Source organism: Anabrus simplex, chromosome 1 (genome assembly GCF_040414725.1).
Source record: "Anabrus simplex isolate iqAnaSimp1 chromosome 1, ASM4041472v1, whole genome shotgun sequence".
NCBI lineage: Eukaryota > Metazoa > Arthropoda > Insecta > Orthoptera > Tettigoniidae > Anabrus > Anabrus simplex.
In genome coordinates this window covers 940,796,946-940,824,015 of record NC_090265.1, presented here as the reverse complement: position 1 = coordinate 940,824,015, position 27,070 = coordinate 940,796,946, and the positions used below count along the sequence as shown (strand labels likewise).

Below are 27,070 nucleotides of genomic sequence, written 5' to 3'. Positions count from 1 at the left end.
CATCTCTAGTAAGATCCGGTTTATTTTTCTCCGGATCCATTTCTTTCTGCAAGAGATTTCTTTCCCTGATTGTTGCTCTCACTCTTTCATTCCACCACGGTGTTTCCTGCTCCTTTGTTTTGATACTTGTCTTTCCACAAACTTCAGTTGATACCTTAACCAATGAGTCCCTTAGTCTGGTCCATTCTGCTTCTCCATTTTTACCTTCATCTCTTGGAAATAGGGTTTTTATCCGGTTCTGATACTCAGTTTTCTTATCTGTTTTCTGGAGTTCCCACACTTTGATTTTTGGCATTTTCCTGTTCGGTACTTTTGGCACATAAAAGTTTCTCAGGTCCGCTACTAATAGACGATGGTCACTGTCAAGGCTCTCACTGGGTATTACTCTGATATCTGTTACCATTCTGCTCCTTTCTTCATCTGAGATGACATAATTAATTACAGTCTTTTGTAGTCCACCCCAACTGTATCGTGTTATCTTATGGCTCTGTCTCTTCTTGAACCAACTATTTTTCACCACCAACCCATTCCTCATACAGAAGTCAAGGAGATGTTCACCATCTATATTTCTTCCACCATATCTATGAGGTCCCATTACGTTCTCATATCCTGTTATATCTGTCCCAATCTGTGCATTCAGATCTCCTATAACGATTACTCTCTCTTTACTAATAACTTTTTCCAAATCATCACGAAACTGGTTCTTATCCTCTTGACAACATCCAGTTTGAGATGCATACACCTGTACCAAAGTTAGTTTTTCTTTCCCTAAATGCACAGTCACCTTTATTATTATCTCACCAACATACTGAATGTCAGCGACTCCTTTTAGATCTTTACTCATGATGAAACCAACACCATTCCTGATCTCTTTATCATTTCCATGCCAATACAGTGTATACTGTTTTCTTAATTTCTTCATTCTTTTCTCTCTCCATTTGGTTTCACTCAGCCCCAGTATCATTAATTTCCTCCTTTGAGGTCCACTAGTTCTTCAAATTTTCCTGTGAGACTGAGTAAGGTGATGGTCCCAATCTGTGTTAGTCTCCTCCAGGATTTTTGCATTTTTGTAAGACCCTGTCTATCATCAGGCCATAAACCATCATCCCTGACATGAGTCTGCTCTTAATTTAGTTGATAAATGCATTCCGAGGCTCGTATGTGTTTTGAATGCAACTACAAATAAGCTCTTTCACTGGCTTGCTAGGCCTAATGTGATTGAAAATTCTTTCGGGGTTTACTCCCTTAGCCTTTGAGGTCCCTTCTCATCCCACAAGGCAGTGGGTTCCATCTGTACTATCCCCAGAAGAATGAGTTGCCTCCTCTGCCAGCTCCACCGTACCAAATCATATTCTCCGCTTTTGCTGCCGTTGAGGTCTTCACTTGCTACCCTGAGTTCGACCCTTTACCAGATGTTACACACCGGGTCAGTGTGTTCTGGGACTCACATAGGCAGGGACGCCACTCCCTGGGCAGGGCTGCCTCTAAGAGCGTCCCTACCAGTTACCTGTCCAAATAACTTATACTTATTAAATATTTATAATGGTCCATTGCCTCCAAAGAGGCTTGGTGCAGGTCTTTCAAGTTGACGCCTATGGCCAACCAGCGCATTTGCGAGCATGAGGCCCTACTTGAGACAACATCTAATGTTGAAGGTGTCACAAACATCCAGAGGAATTGATCAATTAATGTTAAAATCCTTGACACTGCAGGTAATCAAACCCATCGCCCTCTGAGCTGAAGACAAGAATGCTAACCATTCATCCAAGGATTCGGACAGATATAATACAGTATGCAGATAGGATGTACACCTACTTGGATACCTCGCAATATTGTTGTCAACAGGGTAGCTTTCTGTGATGCAGAATGTGCTGGAGGTGTTCTTTGAGATGATTTTCCTTCTATGATATTGTGTGTTTTAAAGTGCCAGATCATCCCAGAAGTATTTCTGCTGACGTATTTCAGTTCTTTTGAACATGCAACACAGTAGACTGTGCTATGTGGCATCTCTTCAAAATCTCACGTTCACGACATACGTTGCATTTCGGACATTGTGATATCGCGTACAATTAGACACAATAACATACTGCACAGTTATATGCCAAAGTACTGTACTTAATTATGATGCAAATACTCTAACAACGTAAGGAATTATTCCCTTTGTCACCATAATGTCGACAAACACAAGCACTATAATAATAACAACTAAGCTTATGTTGTAATGGTTCACCTTTTCAATACTATATGATGCAATGTTTACATTACATTTCTAATCTAGAAACTAGTTTCAACCTTGGCTGGCCATCATCAGCCTTAATGCAAAGCTGTACAAACACATCTAATATCTAAAACAAATGTACAAACACACACAAATGACATTAAAAAGTGTTAAAAACATTTGGGATGAACTATGTGCACAACATGTAAAATACGACTAAATTATATCACGCTCTAAAATTATTAGATGCATTGCACCATGTTAAAATGTTCCATTAGTGTTTGTTGTTAAAATATGATATGTTTTATAATTATGCTATATTGCATCAATAATAGACTTCGGTAGAAACTAATGGCCTAGTTGCTTGTTGACATGCATTTATGGAATGGAGAAGGCCCATGGTTAGCTACTCGCATACTCGGCACAAACGGCATTAAGCTCCACCTCTCTGCAGGCCTACAACACGCTGCTCGCTGCATAATGTGGGGACAATGTACCCGAGATATCTCAACATTTCTCGTGAGAAACATGTGCTTGCGCTAGTTGCGTGAAGTCTTGAGACCCAGTCAGTGTCTGCCCATCACTACTTCAAAGTAGAGGAGTTAATACTTTTCTCCAATTGCACAAAAAATCAGAATATTTAACTGAACTGAGATAAGAAGACACTTCCCTGTTAAGATTTTTATTTTGATGGGCTGAGTAGAGCGCTGGCTTTCTGAGCTCAAGTTGGCAGATTCAATTCCGGTTCAGTAGTACTGAAGGTGCTTAAATATGTCAGCCTCATGTTGGTAGATTTACTGGCACATAAATAATTTATATAGGGTGAAATTCTGGTATGTCGGCATTTCAGAAAACCATAAAAGTAGTTAGTGGGATGCAAAACCATCATCATCATCATCATCATCATCATCATCATCCTGAACCACCTCCAGTTCCCTGGGTGCAGTGGACAGGTGCTCTCCATTTACTTCTGTACATGTAGGTGTCTTCTTCCATAACCTGCTGCAAATCAAGACCTCGTCCAGCTACAGTAGATCACTTCTAATCTGATCAACCTTCGCCGACCTATTGATCTTTTCCTTCAGAGTTCCTTCTCAAACCACAATCTAGCTGTTCTTTGTGGGTCCATTCTTTTGAGATGACCACTCCATTTCAGACTGGCTTCAACACAAATGAAATTAAGGGGTTGTTTCACTTGGACAAGATGGCATATCTTGTCCTGACTTATTTTGTCCCTCCTTGTTCTCTGAATCAGCTCTTAAGAACTTCATTTCCATTGCTTGCAGTTAACTGATATTTCTATTGGTTTGGATGCAGGCTTTCTAGACTGTATGTGGTAAATCGTACAAAGAAGGTCCTGTAGAGTATTAATCTTGATCGTAATGGAACTTGCTTATCCCAAAGAAGTTTTCTCACAAGATGATAAAAATTCTGTATTCTGTTAGTGATTTTTGCAGTCACTACTACACTGTTAGGATAACTGATGTACATTATTCTTTATTTTGTTGAAATCATCTGGTTTTCTCCATTCTATCTTATACCAACTGTTGCTTCTATCACACATACATTTGACCTTTGTAGTTTTTTTACAGTTCACTGCCTTTGCTCTTAATGCTTCTTGTACACTACTCTACTTCTACAGACTACTTTTATGTCCAGATCTTCTTCATATTCACAGTGCACCCCCACCCCCCACAGCGAAACAGCCCCGAAAGGTCTTGGCCTCTCAAGCGACTGCTGCTCAGCCTGAAGGCTTGCAGATTACGAGGTGTGTGGTCGGCACAATGAATCCTCTCGGCCGTTATTCTTGGGTTCTTCGTCCGCGATACTCAGTGTGTCACTAATGCAAATATAAGGTCAACAACAATCTTTCTGCCACAGCCATATTGTTCCCCACTTAGATCACTTTCAATTCTTTATATTCTCTTTTCCAATATTGATGACAGATGCCACAATAGTTCTGGCATTATTTTCTGTCTTATTTCTTGAAGACTGATGCAAGAGTGAATTTCTTCAGAGCCTCGGAGATAGTATTCTCATTTGACACTACCAGCTTTATTCTGTATAGCCAGTGTGTACTAATTTCTCTAGTAGATTATCATCTCTGCATATTCTATTCTCTGATTGTGGTCTCTCTCCTTTTGTTGTACCTTTTAATTTAATAACATTCCCTGATGTGTTCTCTCCACACATCTGTTCTTATTACTCCCTCTGCATTCTTCTTCATCACAAATTTTTGCTGGATTCAGAAGATATTTCAAAATAATCCTTCCAGATTACATTTATTTGCTCCCTTTTCTCAACCAGATGCCACTGTAAATCACTATTTTGCCCATCTTGTTTCAATTTTTCATGTCAATGTTTATAGTACTGACTTGATTCTCCCACATTCCTTTTTTAACATCTCTGTTTATTTTGCTTCCATTTCCAAATAAATTCTTTCATTTCCTTCTGTTTAGTTGAATAATTTTTTCTCTTTTCTTTTTATCCTGAAACCTTTCTTTTGCCATAGTACATCACTAATTTCTGAAGATTTTACTGGGTAAAAATGAAACACATTTTTTACCTTTAAGAAAATAATATAATTTCAAGTTCCCTCCACTTTTTCCATAACTTCACACCATTTTTCCATTACTTTAATATTACATTCATAAGAATCCCCCTGTGGGTGGGGGCAGTAGAATAACACCCACGGTATCCCCTGTCTGACGGAAGAGGCGACTAAAACGGGCCCCAGGGGCTATGAAATTTGGAACGTGGATTGGCGACCACAGGGCCCTTAGCCGAGTCCTGGCATTGCTTCCACTTACTTGTGCCAGGCTCCTCACTTTCATCTGTCCTATCCGACCTTCCTTGGTCAATTCTTGTTCTTTTCCGACTCCGACGCTATTAGGTTTCCTAGGGCTAGGGAGTCTTTCATTTTCATGCCCTTCGTGGCCCTTGTCTTTCTTTGGGAGATACCTTCATTTTTCGAGGTGTCGGGTCCCTTCATTTTTTTCTCCTCAGGGCTAACAACCTTGAGTAGACAAACCGTCCACCCGCTAGGGTGGCCTCATCTACATACTCGTTGGACTCAATATGAAAGGAAACATTAATACAAAGAATACCCCAGGTGGTAACAAATCCACCCCCACTTGTGATGGGGCAAGCAGGTCATCGGATTCTGGGGAGCCTGCACCTTCATGTACTTCACCATGCAAACAACAGCAGAAAAGAAAGAGAAATATTATCTACTTGGCTACAGTGAACATCAACTCGCTGCTAAAGACTGGTAAACTTAAACAGACTCTAGACGTGCTGAACAAATATAACATCAAGATTGCAGCACTACAAGAAACACGATTCACAGACGAAGATGCATTTGAATCCCAAGGATACAGAATATACAAGGGGAAACCAGACATCAGGGTGATGAAGACAGTCCCACATCTTGGCACTGGCTTTGCTGTTCATCATAGCATGATTGATCACATAATAGGGTTCACTTCACCCAATGGTAGGACCTCCTCAATATCTTTGAGATTCCGCAATAGGGCATATACCATAGTGAACTTCCATGCACCCCCAAACGACACAAATAGAAATGACCTGGAAGCAGTTGAACAATACTGGAGCATTCTAGAAGAAGCCCTGGACAAGATCCCACAACATCATACCACCATACTGATGGGCGATTTCAATGCACAGGTAGGAAAGGAGAAAAAATATCGCAGGATAGTGGGCCTCTACCCAGCGCATAAGAGGACAAATAAGAACAGAGAACGTCTTATAGACCTTTGTGACAAATATGGTCTTGTCCTAAAATCAACTGCCTTCAAACACCTGCCTAGGAAGGCGAAGACATGGAAGAGCCCAAATCCACTACTAGGTGAATTCCAGACAGACCATGTAGCCATGGACAAAAAGCATCACAATGAGATTCAGAATGTCAAGGTGCTGAGGGGTGCTAACTTAGATTCGGACCATTACCTATCTCTGGTAAAAACCATCCTACAACCACTGAGGAGGCCACCGAATGTCGGCAGAAAGGCTAAAATACCGAAGTTCAACATCCTCTGACTGAGTGATGAAGACTGTGATTTCAAAGTCACTCTGAAAGAAAACACACAGAAGCAAGGCTGGCCCAACCTACAAAAAGCTCTACTGGATGCTGCTCAGAAGACCATGCCTGCCTCGTCCAACAAAGGAAAACATCCATGGTGGACCACTACATGTGACCACGCTATAGAAGATAGACGCAGAGCCTGGGTCACAAGGAACCAATGCAAAAATGAGGCTAACTACCAGGCCTTCCTTACTCGAAGGAAAATAACTGCCAGTATAGTACGACAGGCTAAGAGGAACCATAACAAGGCTCTAATACAACAGGTGGAAGAGGACTTTAAGAGGCACAACTCAAGAGATTTCAACAGGGAACTCAGAAGACAGACAACGAAGTACACAGCTCCCACCCTTCATCTTCGTGGACCTGATGGGAAGCTTCAGTTCAACAACAAGGATTGTACCAATACTCTTGCAGGGTATTTCAAACAGCTCCTCAATACAGAGGAACCTAAAGAGAGACTCACATTCTCTGAGCCTCTTTCCAGAAACTGAGACTCCACACCGCCAACCATTGAAGAAATAAGGGAGATTATCAAGAGCCTAAAGAACAACAAGGCCTCAGGTGAAAATGGTATAGTAGCGGAGATGTGGAAACATGCTGACGAACAATCCATACAAAGCATCCATCAGATCATAGAGGATATTTGGGCAAAGGAGACCTTACCTGAGGAATGGATCTCAGCGGTGATCCATCCTCTACACAAGAAAGGTAGTAAGATAGACCTCGGTTACGTACAAGATCTTTTCTAAAGCCCTGCAAACCAGAGTGGTCAGTCAACTGGATTCCCAATTAGGTGAATATCAGGCCGGTTTTTGCGCAAATAGATCATGCACAGAGCAGATACAGAACCTCAAGACCACCAGACTAATCCAGGCTACGCTGAAGAACACCACCTCCAAAGTAAAGTTTAGAGGTGAGCTCTCAGAGAGTTTCCCTATCCAAACGGGAGTTAGACAAGGTGATGGAATTTCTTGCATTCTTTTTAATTGTGTTCTAGAGAAGATTATTAGGGAATGGACTGCCACATTACCTCCAGGAAGTGGACTGAAAATTGGCTACAAGAAAGATAATCTCAGTGTACCTTGCCTGGCCTTTGCCGACGACCTTACCTTATTAGCCAACAACACAGAAGAAGCTACTCACCAGCTATAGAGCCTCTATACCATAGCAGCTAAAACCGGCTTGAGGGTCAATATAAAGAAAACTGAGTTCATGACTAACATAAAGGGAGTCCCACCTACTATGCCATTGGAAAACACCACCATTCGTAAGGTTCCTGCAGTGAAGTACCTAGGGGAGTGGATTTCAGCAACCGAGAATGAGACATTAGCAATAGACACCAGATGCACCAAGTTGGAAAGGATCTACCATACCTGTCAGAGCATCTATACATCCAAGTGCCTCTCTAAGAATCTTGAACCCCAACATTACAATTCAGTAGTAAGACCGTCCGTACTGTACGCCTCCGAGTGTCTTCTGATGAACAGAAAAGGTCCACTGAGGAAGCTAGAGCTCAAGGAACGAAAAATACTAAGGAAGATTTCAGGACCAATAAGAGAAGGGGATGGTACTTACAGTATAATGCACAACAATGAGATCTATGATCATCAAGAAGACATAGTTACATCTATGAGGAAGAGGCGATTGACTTTCTATGGGCATTTGACTCGTATGAGTACTTACAGACTTACCAGCAAAATCTTTACCACTACAGGCAGAGGGAAAGCGTCCAAAAATAAATGGATCACCACAGTGAAGTCCGACTTAGAACAGCTGGGGATTTCAGAACAAACCATACAGGATCGTGTATTATTCCGGCAGTTGACCTTTCAAGGTGTCTTTCCAGAGTTTCTCACCAGCAGACAGAGTACAGGCACCACCCGACCGAAGTGGACAGAGGAAAGGAAACAAGCACACAGCCATAAGATGAAAGCTTTCTGGGCGAAGAAAAAAACAGAATTTCCATTCAAGGAGTCGAAACGAGCCCCGTGGTCCTCAGTAGGCCCAAACGACAAAAAGAAGAAGAAGAAGACATTCATTAGAATTGGGCTGGTTTGGAAGTAAAGAATGAAAGTACTTTTCTTACATTACAGAGCTCACAAAATTATTTTCACATTAAAGAATTCTGTACGGACTGAAACAAGTTAAAGCCGTACTATGTAAAGTCTGATGATTATGGTGGCTGTGGTAAGGCATTCCAGTATATAATGAACACTGAGCAGCTTCCTACAAGTGATAAAAGACACATAAAAGACATTTTATCTCGGCTGCTTGGATTTTGTTGTCCATGTGCCTGCTGCGTATGTCAAGATTGGTGTGTAATACACCGAGTACAGAATTTTCTCGCATTTCTCTGGGACGTTCCAGTTCCACAGTATACCTCTCATAAACAGGTAAAACCCATTGGCTTATTGAATTCTCTTTACAATTTCTTTGTTAATTTTCCCATCTTCTCCAAGTATACTCCCCAAATATTTGAAGTTTTCCACAACTTCTAATGGTCTTCCATTTACTTCAATATTCCCCCTTCCTTCTGTATTATCTCTCGTCATCGCTACTGTCTTCTCTACACTTATTTTCATTACATATTCCACTATCTCCCAATTCCATGCATTAACTTGTTCTTATACTTCCATTTCATCTTCTACCCATATTACTATGTCGTCTGCAGAGTAAGGCCTTTGTCACCCTGCCTCCCATTTTTTGTAGTACACTCTTGTGGATTTCATCCATAACTGTGATCATCCCTCTTTCTGGGCCATCCTCGTTGTCTTACTCCTATTATTTTCTCTGTAAATACTTGCTTTGGGAACTCCATCCTCTTCCATTCTCATCCTGTGTCCACACAATTTCAGCTTACTTGTTCTATCTTGTCTTGCAGTTTAGGAAATCGAATTATCTCTCTGCTACATACCGTATTTCACGGCATAATCGTCGCACTTTTTATACCAAAATTTTCGAAAAAATTGTAGGGTGCGACCATTATACGATGAATATTTAATACCAGTATTTGTATTACTCAAAAAATGTATTTATAACTAAATTGTATTTGATACAAATTTAAGATGCACGTAATACTCGCGTTTATACATCAAAATAATTAAAATAGTCTAAAACAAAATTCATAATTTTTCGCAACAATTCGGCGAACGTTTTTCCAACCTGAAAATAAAAATGAATGTATTAAGTTAATTGTCATTAATTTGAGTATTAAAGTTAAAATATTACACTTGCAAAAAATTATCGCTTTGTTGTGAAATGCGGACTTACCCGTACGCAATTTATTCCAAATCTTCGGTGTCGCTATCGCAGGTTTCGCTATCTGATGAGCCGTCCTCGCCTCTGTTAATACCAGTATCAGATTCTTCGTCTCCCTGCCACACTGCGTCATCTTCGGAACCGTCTAGTGCATTCGAAATCCCAGTCCTTTTGAAGCTCTTGGAGACTAGTTCAGGTGGTATAAGATCCCAACTCTTCTTCACCCACGAGCATAACAAGTCCAAGGGTGGACGCCTGATATTTCCGGCGGGCGTCAATTGCTGATCGCCGCTCATCATCCACTCGTTGTAAAATCGACGTAAGTGGTCTTTAAAGGGTACACATACGTCTAGTGGCTGCAAAGCAGATGTTAGGCCACCAGGAATGATTATCTGTCGTGTCTTATTTGTAGTGAGAATTTCCTTCACTTCGTTCACGAGGTGACCTCGGAAACTATCTAAAACAAGCAGAGCTGGTTGTTTTAGTAGTGCACCAGGTCTTCTATTCCACACAGTTTTAACCCAGTCCAGCGTGAGTTCTACGTCCATCCAACCCTTTGGTTGCACTCGTACATGAATTCCACGGGGAAACTGTATATTCTTAGGCATCGTTTTCCTCTTGAAAATGATGTAAGGTGGCAACTTTCTCCCATCAGCTGTAATGGTTAGCATTGCCGTGCATCGCAACTTTTCACTACCGCTGGTTTTCATTAATACACTCCGTGATCCTTTTAGCGCAATAGTGCTGTTGCGAGGCATATCAAAAAAGATTGGAGTCTGATCGGCATTACCGATTTGAGAAAGCAAGTACAAAGTTTCCTTGCGCAAACGTACGACAAATCGGTGAAAATTTACAATCTTGTCCGTGTAATCAGCAGGCAACTTTTGGCTTAGTGTTGTTCTCCTTCGCACTGACAGATTGTGTCGTCGCATGAACCCCTTAATCCACCCACGAGTCGCCTTAAACTGAGTTACCGGTATGTTGTGTTTGCGCGCTACCTCCTGTCCCTTAATTTGTAACATTTCATATGATACACTGCAGCCATTGTTACGTATTTCACTGATGTACCTAAACACTTCTTCATCAATTATAGGAAACTTCCCTGTTTTAGGACCTCTAAACGCGCGTCTAGAAGGGTTTGTGCTTTTTAGCTTGTTTTTTACTTTCCGCCAATCACGCACCAACTTTTCACTCACTGAAAATTTTCTTTCTGCAGCTCTGTTCCCGTGCTGTTCAGCGAAGGCAATTACGCTTAGCTTGAAGCCCGCAGAATAGTTTCTATATTTACCCATAACCGCTTATAAATGCTTCACACGTTAATGTTTTGCGATATACGGTAAATGACTTTCCGTAATTGTTCACTATTAAAACAAATTATTTCTGCAAACACCCCAAACACAAATTAAAAACTTAAATTCTCACGCACACATGTCTACAGTAATCACGTAAATCTGAAATAAATAAATGCATCTGTGATCTGTCCATTCCAGAGCAGCCAATACTGTTAGGCAGCAAGGAAGCATGCAGCAATTTATCAGTTTAGCTCGTTGGTTGCGACACACTACTGCGCTTGCGCAAAGCTCGCAAACCGGAGCTCGAGCTAGCGCGGTGTAGATCTACTGTATAGTTGACTGTATTCCGAGACGTCAGTAACAAACATTCATTTTTTTCAATTTCTTTTAAACATACGGTAATTAGGTTAATATTTCTTCCCAGTTATTGATGATTTTACATTACATTACTGACGAGTTTATAAAATAAAACTTTAATAGCATTGGATAATAATTATCTTGACTGCTTGGATAAAAGTTTTCATCCCATGCCCGGACACTTATGACGTAGTAGTAAGATAAGAGTCTAGCGATGACAACTGAGACATCGTAAATAATTCGGCTGACCGTGAGCTGAATAATTCCGTGGAAATCTGCGTTATCGTCTTGGATTTCACTTCGTGCGCAATAACACAGGAGCCGGCCCCATGGTGTAGGGGTAGCGTGCTTGCCTCTTACACGGAGGCCTCGGGTTCAATTCACGGCCGGGTCAGGGAATTTTACCTGTATCTGAGGGCTGGTTCGAGGTCCACTCAACCTACCTACCCGGTATTTCCTGGCGACGTTGCCGATAAGCGATAACTTACAGCCTTACGTATTTCAAATGGGAACTCATAATACGTAGGTGGTGAATAAATAGTACACTGTCTCGCGACCACGTCGTCAAACTGCCGATAGCCTACCGGTAAGCCATGCGTCGTACATATACCGGTATTATTTATTTATACGTTGTGCAACATGTCGCAAACGTGACTGTGTTGCCAAATTGCCCATAAACCAATACACGTATTTAAATTGCGCATTCATGTGCAACTTACGTTGCAGTTCCATTTACCTTTTAACCAGATTAGTGAACAAAATTTGGACGTGCGACGATTATGTAATTAAAGGTTTAAAGTCCGATTTTTGTATTGAAAATAAAGGATGCGACGATTACGCGGTGGCGACGATTATGCCGTGAAATACGGTATATTGTATTGAAAACGTAGACCCTCTTGTCAATTTATTCCTATAATTGCAGTTCAGTGGAACAAAAATGAAATTTATAGCTTATAAATACACTCCCTTGTCAAAGTCCTGTTTCTACATTGAACCAGTTTGTTTGTTCTATATTGGTCTTCTCACGATTTACACACTTTTCATACATGGATGGCTTTGGTAACTTGTACTCCTGCTCTGCCTACCTTCTTTTTTATCAATGCATCCCAGACCAGTTGCTGTGGTACACTGTCATATGACTCCTCAATATCTATAAATGTAATCACTAAATCTTTCCTGAACTTCCATCTTCTCCATCATGTTCCTTAATGCAAAAAATTAGATCAAAAGTTGATCTCTCTCTTCTAAATCCATACTGTTCTTCCACCATTTCCTTTCCTACTGGCATCCTCAGTCTTCCCTCCAATATCCTCTCAAAGAACTTTGCTACATGTGAAATGAGAGCAATTCCCCTATATTGCTACATTCATTCTTACCACCCTTCTTGAATACTGGGATTATCAGACCCTTCGTCCAGTACTTCATTTCTCTTCCATATCACTCAAAATAATCTCTCTATCAAATGTAATGCTACTGGTCCTACTGCCTTCAACATCTCTGTAGCCACCTCATTCACTCCTGATGTTTTGCCACTCCTCATCTTTTTTACAGCCCTTTCTATTTCCAACATTGTTATATCTTCATTTTGGTTTTTCTTCTACCATTTCTTCATGTTCCTCCACTTCCTCCAGTTCTTTGAATTTGATATTAAGTAATTTAGCAAAATACTCCTCCCATTGCTGGAGAATATCCTCTCTTTGTGTCAAAATTTGTCCTGTATCTTATCTGTCCTTAAAATTCTTGTATCTTCTCTCCTGTTTACTTTGCTTTTAACCAATCCATTAAACACTTTCTCACTTCCTTTAACATCCTGTCGCAAAGTTTCTATGAAATTATCCCAGCACTTCTGTTTCTCTTCCAGTACAATCTTCTGACATGCTTTCCTGCTTCATGATAGTTTTGCCTACTCCACGTATTTCTATCTCCAATCTAGCTCTTCCAAGGTTTTTGTTTTTGTTTAACTGCACCTGTTACTTTGTTATTCCACCAGGGTGCCTCCTTTTCCTTCTTTTGCCCCCTGATACTCTGCGTCTTCTGCACATTTCACCATTCCTTGTTTGAACTTGGCCCATTCCTCTTCAACACTGCCAACCTCTCCTTTGGGAATTTATTTTTTCAGTTCTTCTTGGAACTTCTCTTATTCTCCCTTTTCCTTTAATTCCCTTACCTTTATTTTTCATTCTCCTCTCTCTTTTAATTTCACTATTTTACCAAGTCTTAATTTAGCTACTACAATTTTATGGCCTCCTTCAAAATAGCTGTCACATCTTCTAATTGTATGCGTTTCTCTCTCTCAACTAAAATCAAATCAATCGTCGTTTTTGTTCTCCTTTGTCCCTACCCATATCTAGTTATTTTTTTGGCTGATCTTCTTTGTGAACCATGTATTGCCTACTATTAATCATTCCTTTCACAAAAATCTAGTAGTAGCTCTCCTGCATTTTTATTTCCATAACTCATAGTAAAGAACTGAAACTCACCCTGACACAGATTGTTATTGCACAAATGTTCCATTTTAAGTTTGCTTTATGTAAGCTCTTTTCAATATTACATTTTCACTTTTTTTTTTGGCAACATTTTATACATGAAATACAGAATCAAGCAGTTCATATTAAGCTGTTTGGGATACAAAAATTACTCAAGGTTCATTAAATGCTCATGAACACATGCCCGGCAATCTTCAGTATGTCCACCTCCCGAGTTATTTTTGGATTGGTCTTAAAAAGTGGCTTTATGAGATAATTATCCACTTCTGAAGATCTTCCAGAGTCCACTAAGTGTTCTATCTTGAAGTCCCCAGTGTTGAATTCTATGAACTACCTCCAAATCTTGCAACACTTTCCCAAATTTTATGGAAGAATTTCCTCAGGTGAATCAATTGCCCAGCCACATTCAAAACTCAGTTAAGGAAACAAGTTGCTTCTATTCAAGATACCTCTATACAAGATTAAAGGAGCAATATCAATACAAGATTAAAAGAGAAATTTTCTTCCCACCACACCTGAGAATAAGTAACTTAACCAATTAGCATAGCACCTTACTTACTAATTGGATATGGGCCATACAGCCATTCTTCCACTTGATCAACAATAGCTTGATTAATTATGGGCTCAAACTTCCGAGCAAAGAACAGCTGTCGACCTTCAGTACCCTGAAACATAATGAAAATAATATATTAACTTGAAAAGAAGCATTTTGTTAAGGCTTTTTGAGAGAGTTAAAATTGCAATTACAAACTGACAATGAGGGACCACTAAATTGACATCAAATTTTTTGTTTAATTTAAAAGAATATTGTATATTCGATGAATGTAATAATGTTTGCGGATGATAATGTGATCTGGGGAGAAAATCAGGAGAAGGTACAACAACAGTTGAATGTACTGAATAGAAGGACTGAAGAATGGGGTTTGAGGATCAATGTAGAGAAGAGCAAGACAATGGTGATGAGTAGTGAAAGTAAAAAAAAAGGGAAAAGGAGCTACAAAAAATTGGAGACTAGGAACCACAAATAGTAGAACACTTCAAGTACTTGGGAAGTGAACTGACAGAAATGGAGGGCTGGATATGGAAATTAGTAGGATGATACAACTCGGGGGCGCCTTTCACCACCAAGTACAGAGATTAATATGGAATAAAGATGTGCCAATGAAGGCTGAAGAAGTAATGTACAAGGGATATTATTTATAATGACATGTGCAGCAGAAACCTGGACAATGTATCAGAGAGATGAGATTAGAGTATAGGCAGCTGAATGAAATTCCTGAGGAGTATGGTACAGAAGACCATACAAGGAGGGACAGAGTGAGAAATGCAAAGAAAAAGAGCTAAATGTGCAAAAACTAAATGACAAATTGGAAGAGAACAGATTGAGGTGGTTAGGATGTCAAGCAGATGAAAGAAGAAAGACTGACACCAAGCCAAGCACTGAAAAGACAGATGACAAGGAAGAGAGAGACCAAGATTATGATGGATGGACTCAGAAGAACAGCATAGGACAATGGAACCTTGACTGGAACAGTGTGTTGTATGAGGAATGGTTGAGATAGAGAACAAAGTGGAGAGGAAACATATTCCCCCCACCTGATGTCAGCTGGAAAACAGGAATTGATGACGACTGATGATTACAAGATACACTAACAAATTATCTCACTGCCTTAGAAAATTGTTTCAAGAAGTGGAGACTACAATGCAGTATAAGTAAAACTGAAGTTTCTTGTTTCCGTCTGAACAACAGGATTGCTAGGAAGAATCTTGCAGTTTTCTTTGGTATCATGTTCCTGAAACACAGTAGACACCCTCAAATTACCTGGGTGTATGACTTTAATGAACATCTGAGAAAGACTGCTGTAAAACTCAAAACACAGAATAACATCCTCCAGAATATTTGTGGTACCACTTGGAGTTCCTACACCACTCCACTCTGCTGTTCAGCAATTGCCTTAGTTTACTCTGTTGCTGAACACTGTGTCTCACTTCGAATAACTAAGTTAGTCCTCCTGTGAAGAGAATATATGTTCATCTTAGTAATACTATGCTAAGAGGTTCCCAGTATTAAACCACATTCTCCCACCAGATCTATGCAGATGAATGCTCTGCTTAGAGAATACCTGAAGAGTATCAAGAATAACCTGAAGAGGGGATGGTGAAGTAATAACTGGAGATATGAATATTGAAAAGGAAGATATTTACAAATTTGCTTTTGGAAAACAACCAGAATAATGAGTTCAGTAATAATGAGATTAGAGTGACAAACTTTCTTCACCAAAAAACTTAGTAGTGGACCCACTTCCTTAGAGATGCAAGGCATTTATCTAATTTAATGGATGTTAGAAGTTTTAGGGAGGTTAACTTTGACGCTGACCAGTACCTGATAATATAAAGAAATCAGAACCTGATCTTAGATATTAAGCTACTGTACAGAGAGCGGGTTTGACTCAACATGCTGCGGGCAAGGTAAGCCAGGCTCAAGCATAGTATCACTTGGAGTAGTTTATAGATCACTCCCTCTCCCCACACAGTAACATAAGCTTCTTTAAGAAAGATGGGGGAGAAAGAAAGGTTACATCATTTGCAGCATAAGAAGAGAAACAATGCAATGAGAAGAAAGTATTACATCATGACTAGAAAAAGCAAAAAAACTTACAAACGATTTGTAAAACAAGATGGGACAAAAGACAAAAGCTAAGAATTTCAAATCTGAAGATAGTGGAAAAGAAAAAGTAATCACAATCAACTCTCTACAGTGCACATATTTCTAAATTAATTTTAGCGTAACAAAGAAAACTTGTCATGATAAAAGATTTTTGTTGATACAATTACAACTATCTCAGTTCATTACTGTAACCACTGAATGAAAGAAATAATAATTATAATATAGATTTCTTCAAATAAGGTACACAAATATATGCTATGCAACAAACTGTACGATAAGTAGGTAAATATGGCATATAACCTGCATGGCTGCCTTCCACTACACAATTTTGAAATTGTTAATAATTTATCCAAAAGCTGATCAATGGAGAAACACTGCTTTGAGAAAATTGTTATACATTTACAATTGTGTACATCAATAAGTAGCTGAAAAATTTATAACAACGTTTTGGTTTATTAATGTATGTAATTGTGGATATCTAAATTGCAACTATTCGAATTTCAAGATAGGATTACATTTTAAAGAAATCTACACAAAACTTGCAATAACTGCACAAATTTTTAGCCATAATCATAAAATGGGAAGATATATAGATATTTTGATGAAGCATTACCTGTAAACGTGGCCAATCATCAGGCTTAAAATCATTGGGACTGCATCCACACCAATCCACCACATGTTTGTACTGGCATTTACAACCCAACCGACGTTTCCAATTTGTCACATGCAAATTGTTGTCTACATATGAGTTACAGAATTCAGAGTTCCTCAGTGCCGTATGGAAGAATGTCTAGAAAAGAAAAAGCAATATAATTTACCAGAAAAAAGAAATCCAAACTTAATACAGCATTATTATTTTCATTAAGCTCATCAGCTCAGCAGTTTTGGAATATTTATGATTCAGTTCAAGGAACTTACATCTTAAATGAAATTAGTAACTTTCAACTTCAGTGCTGTGATATACCCTCCTTATCTACTACTCCTTAAAAAGTCATTACACCATTTCACAGTTATTAATTAGAAAAAAATCTAACATAGGAAATCATTACTGGATTCCTCCTTATGGAGTAGTTCTTTACAAGAAATCTTCTCAGTATTCACCCCACCTTGCCCAAGACAGATTTTGGACAAAGTTATAAAAGCGAGGAGAAGATGAAGTTTAAAAAATAGCTGAGGAATGCAGGTCTACAGAGCGTACACTTGAGTGGGCATTAAGGACTATGAGGGATGCTACAGTATATCCGAATTATGATTGGCTCAAAGAAATAGTCTTGAGATTATTCTGGAATAATCGCCTAGATCACAGTAGGGCCTACTTCAAACATGGAGAAAATAGAAAACCTTTTTTCCAAGAACGAAGCATGTATAATAACTGTTATTAATTGGTCACATTGTTAAAGCAGAATGGAAGCATCTGTTCTTCCCTGACAACCACATTAGGATGGGTGAGGATGGTGTAGCTGTTACGTATCCTCCAACCCCTCCCCAAGAAAAGATTTTAAAATAATTAATTACAATAAACTGGCACTGGATTGCCCTTAGACTTGGTTGACATAATGACAATGATGCTTTCCTTAATATCTCCATGTAAATGTCGTAAGATTCAGTCCTAAGATCAAGGATGAATAAAAGTGATCAAGTTCTTCAGCCAGAAGCAATCTGTCTTGCACTCTTTATAAGACGTCATTAGTCAGGTACAGTATATACGAAGGGAGTTCAATATATAATGCAACACATTTTGTTTCTAAAACAAGGTTGGTTTTATTGAGGATTCAAATACACCATGTTATTCCCCAATCCTTTTGCTACAATACATATTCTCTGTTCAATACTACGGTCTTGTGCCGCCGTAATGCGAGGGCCTGTATGCCTACATGGCACCACTCGACTGTTCGATGTCGGAGCCAACGCCAACGTCATGCTGCACCGATAACATCCCCATCATCCACAGAGTGCATCCTTCATTAGGTCAAACAGATGAAAGTCAGAAGGCATGAGATCAAGGCTGTAGAGTATATGAGGAAGAACAGTCCACTGAAGTCCACTGACATTCTACGGCCGGTTGTGTTACCGTTCCTTCAGCGACATCCAGGCCTTACTTTCCAACAGCATAATGCCCGGCCACAAACGGCATGTGTTGCTATGAACTGTCTTCAAGCTTGCCCTATCCTTCCTTGGCCAGCTCGGTCACTGGATCTCTCTTCCATAGAGCACATTTGGGATGTCATGGGAAGGCGATTGCGAACATCCCAGAATGTCGCCGATTTAGCCCAACAGTTGGAGACCATTTGGCACGAAATTCCGCAGGACACCATCCGGTAACTTTATCAGTCTATGCCACATCGAGAGACAGCTTGCATCTGGGCCAGGGATGGACCAACACCTTAATGACGTCCTCACTTTGCTGCGCTCTAACTCTGCAATAAATCATTCGATTGTGCTGCACTTTTGATTGTTTGTTTTTCTATGTCTGTTTCTCACATCCACTGATTTTTATCGCCATCAGACAATTCCTCCCTGGTGCGTCATTTTTTTTTTTTTGGTTATACAGTGTAATCAAAGTCCCTTACATTATAAAATCCAACATTTTAAAAGTTGTTTATGGTGCTGTGAGGATGAATTCCTTCCTATGCAGTGCTGACTTAACTTCAAGCATTCAGAAGAATTACAGGTTTTAACAAGGGGTGTTCAATATATAATACAACACATTTTATATCTTGGCCAGTTTTCAGTTTTTTTTAATTGGAATTTTATTTGGGACATCTCTGAATATTCCTGCTTCGTCTCGTAGAGTTTCATTCATTTCCGATAGGTGGCAGCGCTATAACTAGCCTTCAAATTGGCGTTTGTAATGGAGGTGCATACCAAACAGAGAGCAGTTATTGAGTTTCTTATGGCGGAAAACCAGGGCATCACAGATATTCATAGGTGCTTGCAGAATGTCTATGGAGACCTGACAGTGGACAAAAGCACGGTGAGTCGTTGGATGAGGCGTGTTTCATCATAACTACAAGGTCAAGCAAACCTGTCTGCCGTGCTGAGTGGCTCAGATGGTTGAAGTACTGGCCTTCTGACCCCAACTTGGCAGGTTCAATCCTGGCTTATTCCGGTGGTACTTGAAGGTGCTCAAATACATCAGCCTTGTGTCGGTAGATTTACTGGCACGTAAAGTAACTCCTGTAGCATCTCTGAAAAACCTTGAAAGTAATTAATGGGACGTTAAGCAAATAACTAATTATTCAAACCTGCCTGATCTCCCACTTGCCGGTCGGCCACACACAGCTATGACGCCTGCAAAGTTGGAATGTGCGGACACCCTTATTCGAGGTGATCAACGGATCATCTTGCTTGCTTAATTGTTGTGTAATCCTTGTGTAGTATACAATAGTTCTTTCCTTTGTTGTTTTAAATTCAAAGAATACATTATTTTAGTTGATATTTTAAAGATTAAGATTACAGAATGGCTGATGAATGCAGATCTACGGATGCTGCATTGAGCAGACATGGGGGGGAGTGTGTATGAAGGGAGAGAATTAGGCTGCTTTAAAAAAAAAAAAAAAAAAAAAAAATCACAGTATTTGCCTGGTGTCAAAATAAGAAACCATGGAAAACCATCTTCGGGGTTGCCAACAGTGGGGTCCGAACTCAGTATCTCCCAAATGCAGGCTCACAGCTGTGCGCTCGTAACCGCACAGCCAACTCGCTCGCTTAGGGATTTTTTTTTTTGCTAGTGGCTTTAAGTCGCGCCGACACAGATAGATCTTATGGCGACGATAATTAGGCTTCTAATGGAGGATAGGAATGAAGGGAGGTCTCCCTCAAACAATGTATAGGTATACAAGAGGGAGGGGAAGGAAGGGAAGTAGTTGTAGAAGACAAGTGGGTTAATGTTTCAGGGAGGAGGAAATTGACAGCTAAAAGAGTTCTAGACTGAGGAAGATTTCAGGAAAGCTGTTGGTGAGGAATATGTATGAGTCACTGCAGCTAGAACAGAGAGAATATTTTGGAGAGGAAAGTGTTGCAGAAAGGGGGAGGTAAGAAGAAAAAAAAGGTAGGAAAAGGAATGCAGAGTAGATGATAGGAAGGAGGTGGGACAGGGTTATGAGAGGGAGAAACAAAAGAGGGGAAGTAGGTTCTGCAGTCATCAGGGAAGATAAGGAAGACCAGGAAGGGAGGGGATCTAATGAGGTGGGTGGGGTGAGGCTCTGGTCATGGCCAACGTCATAGTTAGGCCTGCAGAGAAAGTGCATCGAGGAAAGGGAACCAAGTTACAGTCTTATCCAGGAATTAGGTTAGGGCAGTTAGGGCAGAAGTTGACAAGAGTAGAAGGGAATTACGGAAAAGGTAATCGTTTTTCACAATATTACCAACAACGTAAGGCAAGCAGGAATAGGTAACAACAAAGTTGAGAGTTGTGTGGGATATGGTCATGGCAACAGGAGTGGAGAATATTATCAGTGGGATAATACACAGGAGGGATAGTGAATGGAGAATGATTGGGGATTTAAATATTATGGAGTGGAATCTGGGAAACTGGGGAGTGAGATTTGCATATAATAATAGGTACAGTAGTTATGGCATAGGGAGCTGCGCACAGATAGTCTTCACTTGAATCACCTGTGTACATGTCAGAATGGGAATGAGATATGACTTGTATAGGGTGATTTTTGTTTTTTGAGGAACATTCCTATCCCATAGTGAGTTGTGAACAAGATGGTAGAAACTTTGGTTATTCTGTTCAGTATTTCTGGCTCTGCCCTAACATTTCTGGCCATCATGCTACTTAGATATCTGAACTGATTTACTATTTCAACCTGTCTGTCGTGCACTTGTAGGTTGCAGTAAGAATTCTCCCTCCTAATTTTCATTGTCACAGTTTTCATTGTGCTCACTTTCATTCCATACTTTCCAAATTTAATTTTCCATAGATTAAGTTGGATTTGTACTCCCTCCTCCACATCGTCCCATACTGCTACATTACCTGCAAATACCAAAGCCTGTAGTTCTCAATTTCCTACTCCGTATACATCTTGCGGAATGGTATCCATAACTGCTATGAATAGAAGAGGTGAGAGAGCACTTCCTAGTTGTATCAAACCATTCAGAGTATCCATCTCCAACATGGACACAACTTCAGCAATAGGTACACAACATTTGAATTTTGCTGATGAGGTACTCAGGTATTCCAATTTTTATGAGACTCTTCCAAATGACTGATCTAAGGACTAAATCATATGCCTTTTCATGGTCCATAAACACAATAAATAGGTCTTTTCCTCTTTCACAATATTTTTCTGTCAACATCCTCAAGACAAATATAAAATTTGTTGTGCTCCTGCCAACCCTAAGATGGGCTCTAGAATTGCTCGCTCTGGCTTCAATGATCTTCTCCATAATTTTAAGGCCATGGAAGAGAAGAGTTATTCCTTTGCAATTTTCACTTTTCCTCCTATTCCCCTTCTTGAAAACAGCAACTATCACCCCTTCTGGCACTTCGTTATTATTCCATATTGCTCTAAGGACTCTGCACAACTATTGTATCCCACGTATACCAGCAGCTTTAATCTTATCAGCAGTAATATCATCCACTCCAGCTGACTCACTACTTTTCATCTTATGAATGGCTCGCTCAACTTCTACCCATGTGACTGGTATGTCCTTCTCTGTTGCTCTTTTACTTTCTTTCTGGTCACACAATTTGTCAGGTCCATTAAGGAGCCTATCAAAATACTGTTTCACTGCATTCCTGATGCCTCTCATATTGTGAACTATATTCCCATCAGCTGTCTCTATTGCTGTGATCTTTCTTTGTCATGTAATGAACTTCAAAATTACGTCTGTATTGACATATAACTTGAGAATACACTTTTTAAGAGTACTGGTCCAACTTTTCAAAACCAGGTGATATCCATTAAATTTAAATGGAATTCGGTCATATCAATTAAGTTCATGTTCCGTCCTCCTTCGAGAACATCCTCGGCTACAACTGACAGTATATCATAGTTAAAAATTCCAATCCAAAAAGATACACATGTGGATATTAAAACATTTAAAATGGAGAAAATAAATTTTTAATGTCTTTCTTTGTCTTGACACCTACAGGGAGTCCATCAAATCCAAATTTTGAAATTCCCTGACATTTCCCTGTTTTCCAGACATAAAAACCAGTTTTTTCCCTGACACACAACAACAAAAAATAAAATTATAAAGGAAGTTTCCAGCTATGACAGTAATATTAAAATACATTTTCAAAGCTTAACATAGAAAAAATAAATAAGCAATTAATGTGCATGTTAAATTTTAAAACTTGGAAGTTAAATTTAGTCTAAATTCACTTTAAGATTTTTTTAAAAAATTGATTACCATTACTGCTTTATCGAAGAAATTTCTTCGTCTACAGCCACCAACGACTGTCGAGCTTCTGCCATCACCCTCTACTTCTTTTCTTCTAATTCTTACAGCAACAAAGCGGTCTTAATACCCTGGCTGCAAAACACAAATTCTCCTCTGCCTACTACAGCTACCACAACGAACTCTATCACATATGACTCCACTGATTCTTCTTCTTCTTCCATTAAAGAAGGTTCACCAGGGGCAAGATGTCTACAGAATTATCTTTCAAGAGAGCAAGTAACCAAAGCTGAGATTATATGGTGCATGCATACTGTCATGCAACACCATTCTTTACGTGCCAGTGAAGCTAGTGTATGTTTGATCCCAGTAATGTTTCCAGACTCTGAAATCGCTTCAAAAGTTCAACTGCACAGAACGAAAGTTGCATATACAATCACTCAGAGTTTGGCTCCCTATTTACATAAACAAGTTCTTGAGATGTGTAGTAAGTGCACACATTTCACCGTTGGTTCTGAAGACACTGAATAAAGTTTCTCAGATGGGCCAAATGGATTTTGTAGTTCGTTGTTTCAATACTGATACTAATGAGGTATGCACTTCTTATTTTGATTCCGTGTTTGTTGGCCACTCTACCTCCTACAATTTGTTAAATGGTTTTTTGCAAGCACTGCAAGGATTCAGTCTAAAAAAACTCTTACAAATTTCAATGGATGGTCCAAATATTAATAAAAATTCCTTCAGAATATCGGTAATTTATTATATGATGATCCAGATGCTCCTATTTTGGTGAACATTGGACCTTGTGGCTTGCATACTGTGCACAATTCATATAAAATGCCAGTAAAAGAAACCCAGTGGAATATTGTAGAGTTTCTACGTGCTCTTCCCTTCTTGTTTTGTCCGACTCATAGGCTGTGTACGGGCCTTCGTTTCAGAGGTTCCTGGGTTCGATTCCCGGCCGGGCGGGGATTTTAACCTTAATTGGTTAATTCCACTGGTCCGAGGGCTGGGTCTTTGTGCTGTCCCCAACATCCCTGCAACTCACACACCACACATGACACTATCCTCCACCAAAATAACATGCAGTTACCTATGCATGGCAGATGCCGCCCACCCTCATCGGAGGGTCTGCCTTACAAAGGCTGCTCCCGGCTAGAAAAAAACCACACAAAATTATTACTTCTTGTTTTGCTACGTTCCTGCAAGATGTGGTTATTATACACATTATTCAGGTTCAAATGTATTTCCTTTGAAATACTGCGCTATAAGATGGCTTGAAAATTCAAAAGTCATTGAACGTGCCTATCTGGTGCGAATAATAGAACCGCAGGTTTTTAACCTTTAGTGAGGTCATTCACACGCCCTAATTGGCCTCTGCTGGATTAGAGTGCGAATCGTCAGATAAGCTCTGGAAGCCCCAAGCATCCCTTCACTTTGAAATGTGAAGTATTTTAGTGGTGTGCCTATTTTGGGAACCAGTATTGTTTAAGTGGCTTTTCCCATGAAGTGGTGGAAGATCCGACCCGGTCAAGTGAAGTTTCTGCATTCTACTCTCAGTTCTCAGTTCGTAATCGTATCCGTATGTACCTATCGAGTTCTTGTGATATCCAAGTACGCGATGCCAAAAGTTAAGGAATCTCTGAGTGTTTTACTCCGACGATGTGCAAAGGAAGACCCTGTTCATTTTCTACTGGCGGGAAGATTCTTTTCTGCAAAATGTGCGAAAAAGAGGTAAGTTCTTATTGACATTTTCACATCTACGTTCTTAAAGATATTACTGGTCAAACGGTTGAAATTTCAAGTAAGCCGTATGTGCAGCATACGGTGCCTACCTACTAGGTAAGTAGAGAGAAGTCTAAGAATTCGGAGTGTAGACCTGTTAGATCCTCAGATTTTACATTTCCGAGACGGAAATTGACATTTGGATTTGCTGGTTTTTCATGGGATCGTTGAGAGGGTGCTCGTATTTCTACTGCAATATTTGAAAATAATTTCATAGTCCACAAAGCTTAATTTTTGTTCATTCAATGTATTTTTTTCTCACTTATGCGTACCTACCTATTTATTTTCAGATCAAGATTTCGAAGGGTTTTCAATTTTCTCAACATAAAGCCACAAGTGGGCACGCAGCAAAAGTTGAAGAATTTAAAAAATGGAAATCGAAGAAACAAGTGCTGATACAACCTTTGTTCAATCAGCAACAGCACTCGGACGAGTTCTCTTCCAGAGTTTGTAGGGCGTTTTAAAGTGCCACCAACATACCCCTCTACAAGGTCGAACATGCTGAGATTAGAGCTCTCTTCAAGGACTTTGCAGGAAGAGAGTTGCGTCATGAGTCGATCCTATGCAAAAATTACGTTTCTTCAGAGTATGAAAAGGTAGGAATTCATGCACGATTGGCGTATTCCGCATTCTCGTTTAAACAATTTAGAAGTAATTTTAACATGGATCTGGCTCTGTCGTAATGAAGGTAATCTCTCGATAATACCTTCATTCCACGAAGAATATTCATTCAGGTACTTTATTCTCCAGGTTCTACACGCAATCAGGGACGACAATGGGAGCCCCCAATTTGGTTATCTATCGACGAGACCACAGACAGCTGTGGAAGATACATGGCCAACGTTATTGTTGGAAAACTCAGTCCCAGTGAACCGGGGAAGGGCCACCTAATTCTGTGCAGGGAGCTAGATGTGACAAACCATGGTACTATTGTGCGAAGAGCGCAAGCAGCTCTGCACAAGTATATTTTTGTTAATTTATTTTTTGAGCATTTTGCCAAAGAAGAATAAGTACAGTCTGGCTATAATTTCAATGCATTCTACGTATGCTCAGTGAAGACTCTGATAGTTCTGATAGTTAAATACCCTACCAAGCTCGATAGCTGTAGTCGCTTAAGTGCGGCCAGTGTCCAGTATTCGGGAGATAGTAGGTTCGAACCCCACTGTCGGCAGCCCTGAAAATGGTTTTCCGTGGTTTCCCATTTTCACACCAGGCAAATGCTGGGGCTGTACTTTAATTAAGGCCACGGCCGCTTCCTTCCCACTCCTAGCCCTTCCCTGTCCCATCGTCACCATAAGACCTATCTGTGTCGGTGCGACGTAAAGCAACTAGCAAAAAAAGTTAAATATCTCTTACAGTCGTACGACATGTCAGAATCCCATTAACTGAACGGTTCACCCTTCATTTTATGCATTCCTGTTTCAGGGTTGCTGTGGCCAAACTTTTCAGATGAGGAGGTAAACAAAGTACTCGCATCGGTGACTGCCGCTGCTCCCTACATGATTAAGGCTGGGAAGAGCTTCAAGCTTCTCTACCCGAAGATGTTAACATGTTACTTGTCTTGCCCATGCAATGCACAGAGTTGCTGAGGAGCTGAGCGAAAAATCGCCCAGCGTGAACAGCGTCATTTCCTCAGTGAAGAAAAGGTTCCACCTAATTGATACTTCCTCTTTTATTTAGCCTTAGGCTATATAAAAATACATTAAAAATAATCACAGAACATGTTTCGAATGCATTGCATTCATCATCAGCTGTTTACAACTGGCTTAGGTAAAAATAGCTTAAAGAAGATATCGTGATTTACATTAAACATATAAACATTAAAAAGCAGATGTTAGTAGAACGCATGTAGGTGGGAGGGGGGGGTTGGAAGGGGAGGGTGCATTGAAGGCGGTTGTTAATAGAACACTAAACTTAATATTAAAAAACACTTATTGGGCTAAAAAGACTTAGGTTCACTATAAATCTTGTGAGTTCTTTCAATAAAAGCACTTGCTACTGAAAACTTGTAGAATCTTTGGTAAAATGCTCCTGTTGAGTTGTCTGTAAAATGTTTGTCTTCTTAAAACAGCGTTTGGTTTTCTTCCCGTCACTTGTCTCTAATTAGGTGGAAAGGTGTGGCTTGTTGATGAATGAAGTCTGCTGTATGGTGTTTAAAAAACTTGTTAAAAATTGGATCGTCTGTATTACGACCTGTAACCGGCATAAAAAGATTACGTTAATTAGTTTTGGTCGTCTAGAAACATAATGGCTAGGGAGGCTGTTAGTGTTAGAAGGTATGGAAATATGAACTTACCCTTGTCCTGTTTGTTTACTTTACTTCCCGTGCTGCAGGAATAGGTTTGTTTCAGCTATCTTCGACCTTGTGTTGTAGCGGTGTACTGTGGTCTGTGAGCTAACTCGGTTAGGAGGGAGGGGGGGTAGCGAGGACATGTCGTCATTTACTGTTTCGGGCGGGGAGGTGGTTACTGTCCGTGACGTATCGGCCTCGTGATTGCTTAGTGCGTTCACTGGGCGTGTTTGATTCCTTCGTAGTAACTCCATGTATCT

At 40.0% G+C, this 27,070-nt stretch overlaps 1 protein-coding gene across 1 annotated transcript in view; it reads right to left on the bottom strand.

Annotated features, from left to right (window-relative positions):
* oxt (Xylosyltransferase oxt) overlaps positions 1-27,070 on the bottom strand; it is a 355,491-nt gene that overhangs the window by 169,252 nt on the left and 159,169 nt on the right. The window contains exons 8-9 of the mRNA XM_067136675.2: positions 16,998-17,174; positions 14,276-14,381 (exon numbers count right to left, since the gene is read on the bottom strand). Of these exons, the coding sequence (XP_066992776.2) occupies positions 14,276-14,381; positions 16,998-17,174 (283 nt within the window). The remainder of the gene's footprint in view (positions 1-14,275; positions 14,382-16,997; positions 17,175-27,070) is intronic.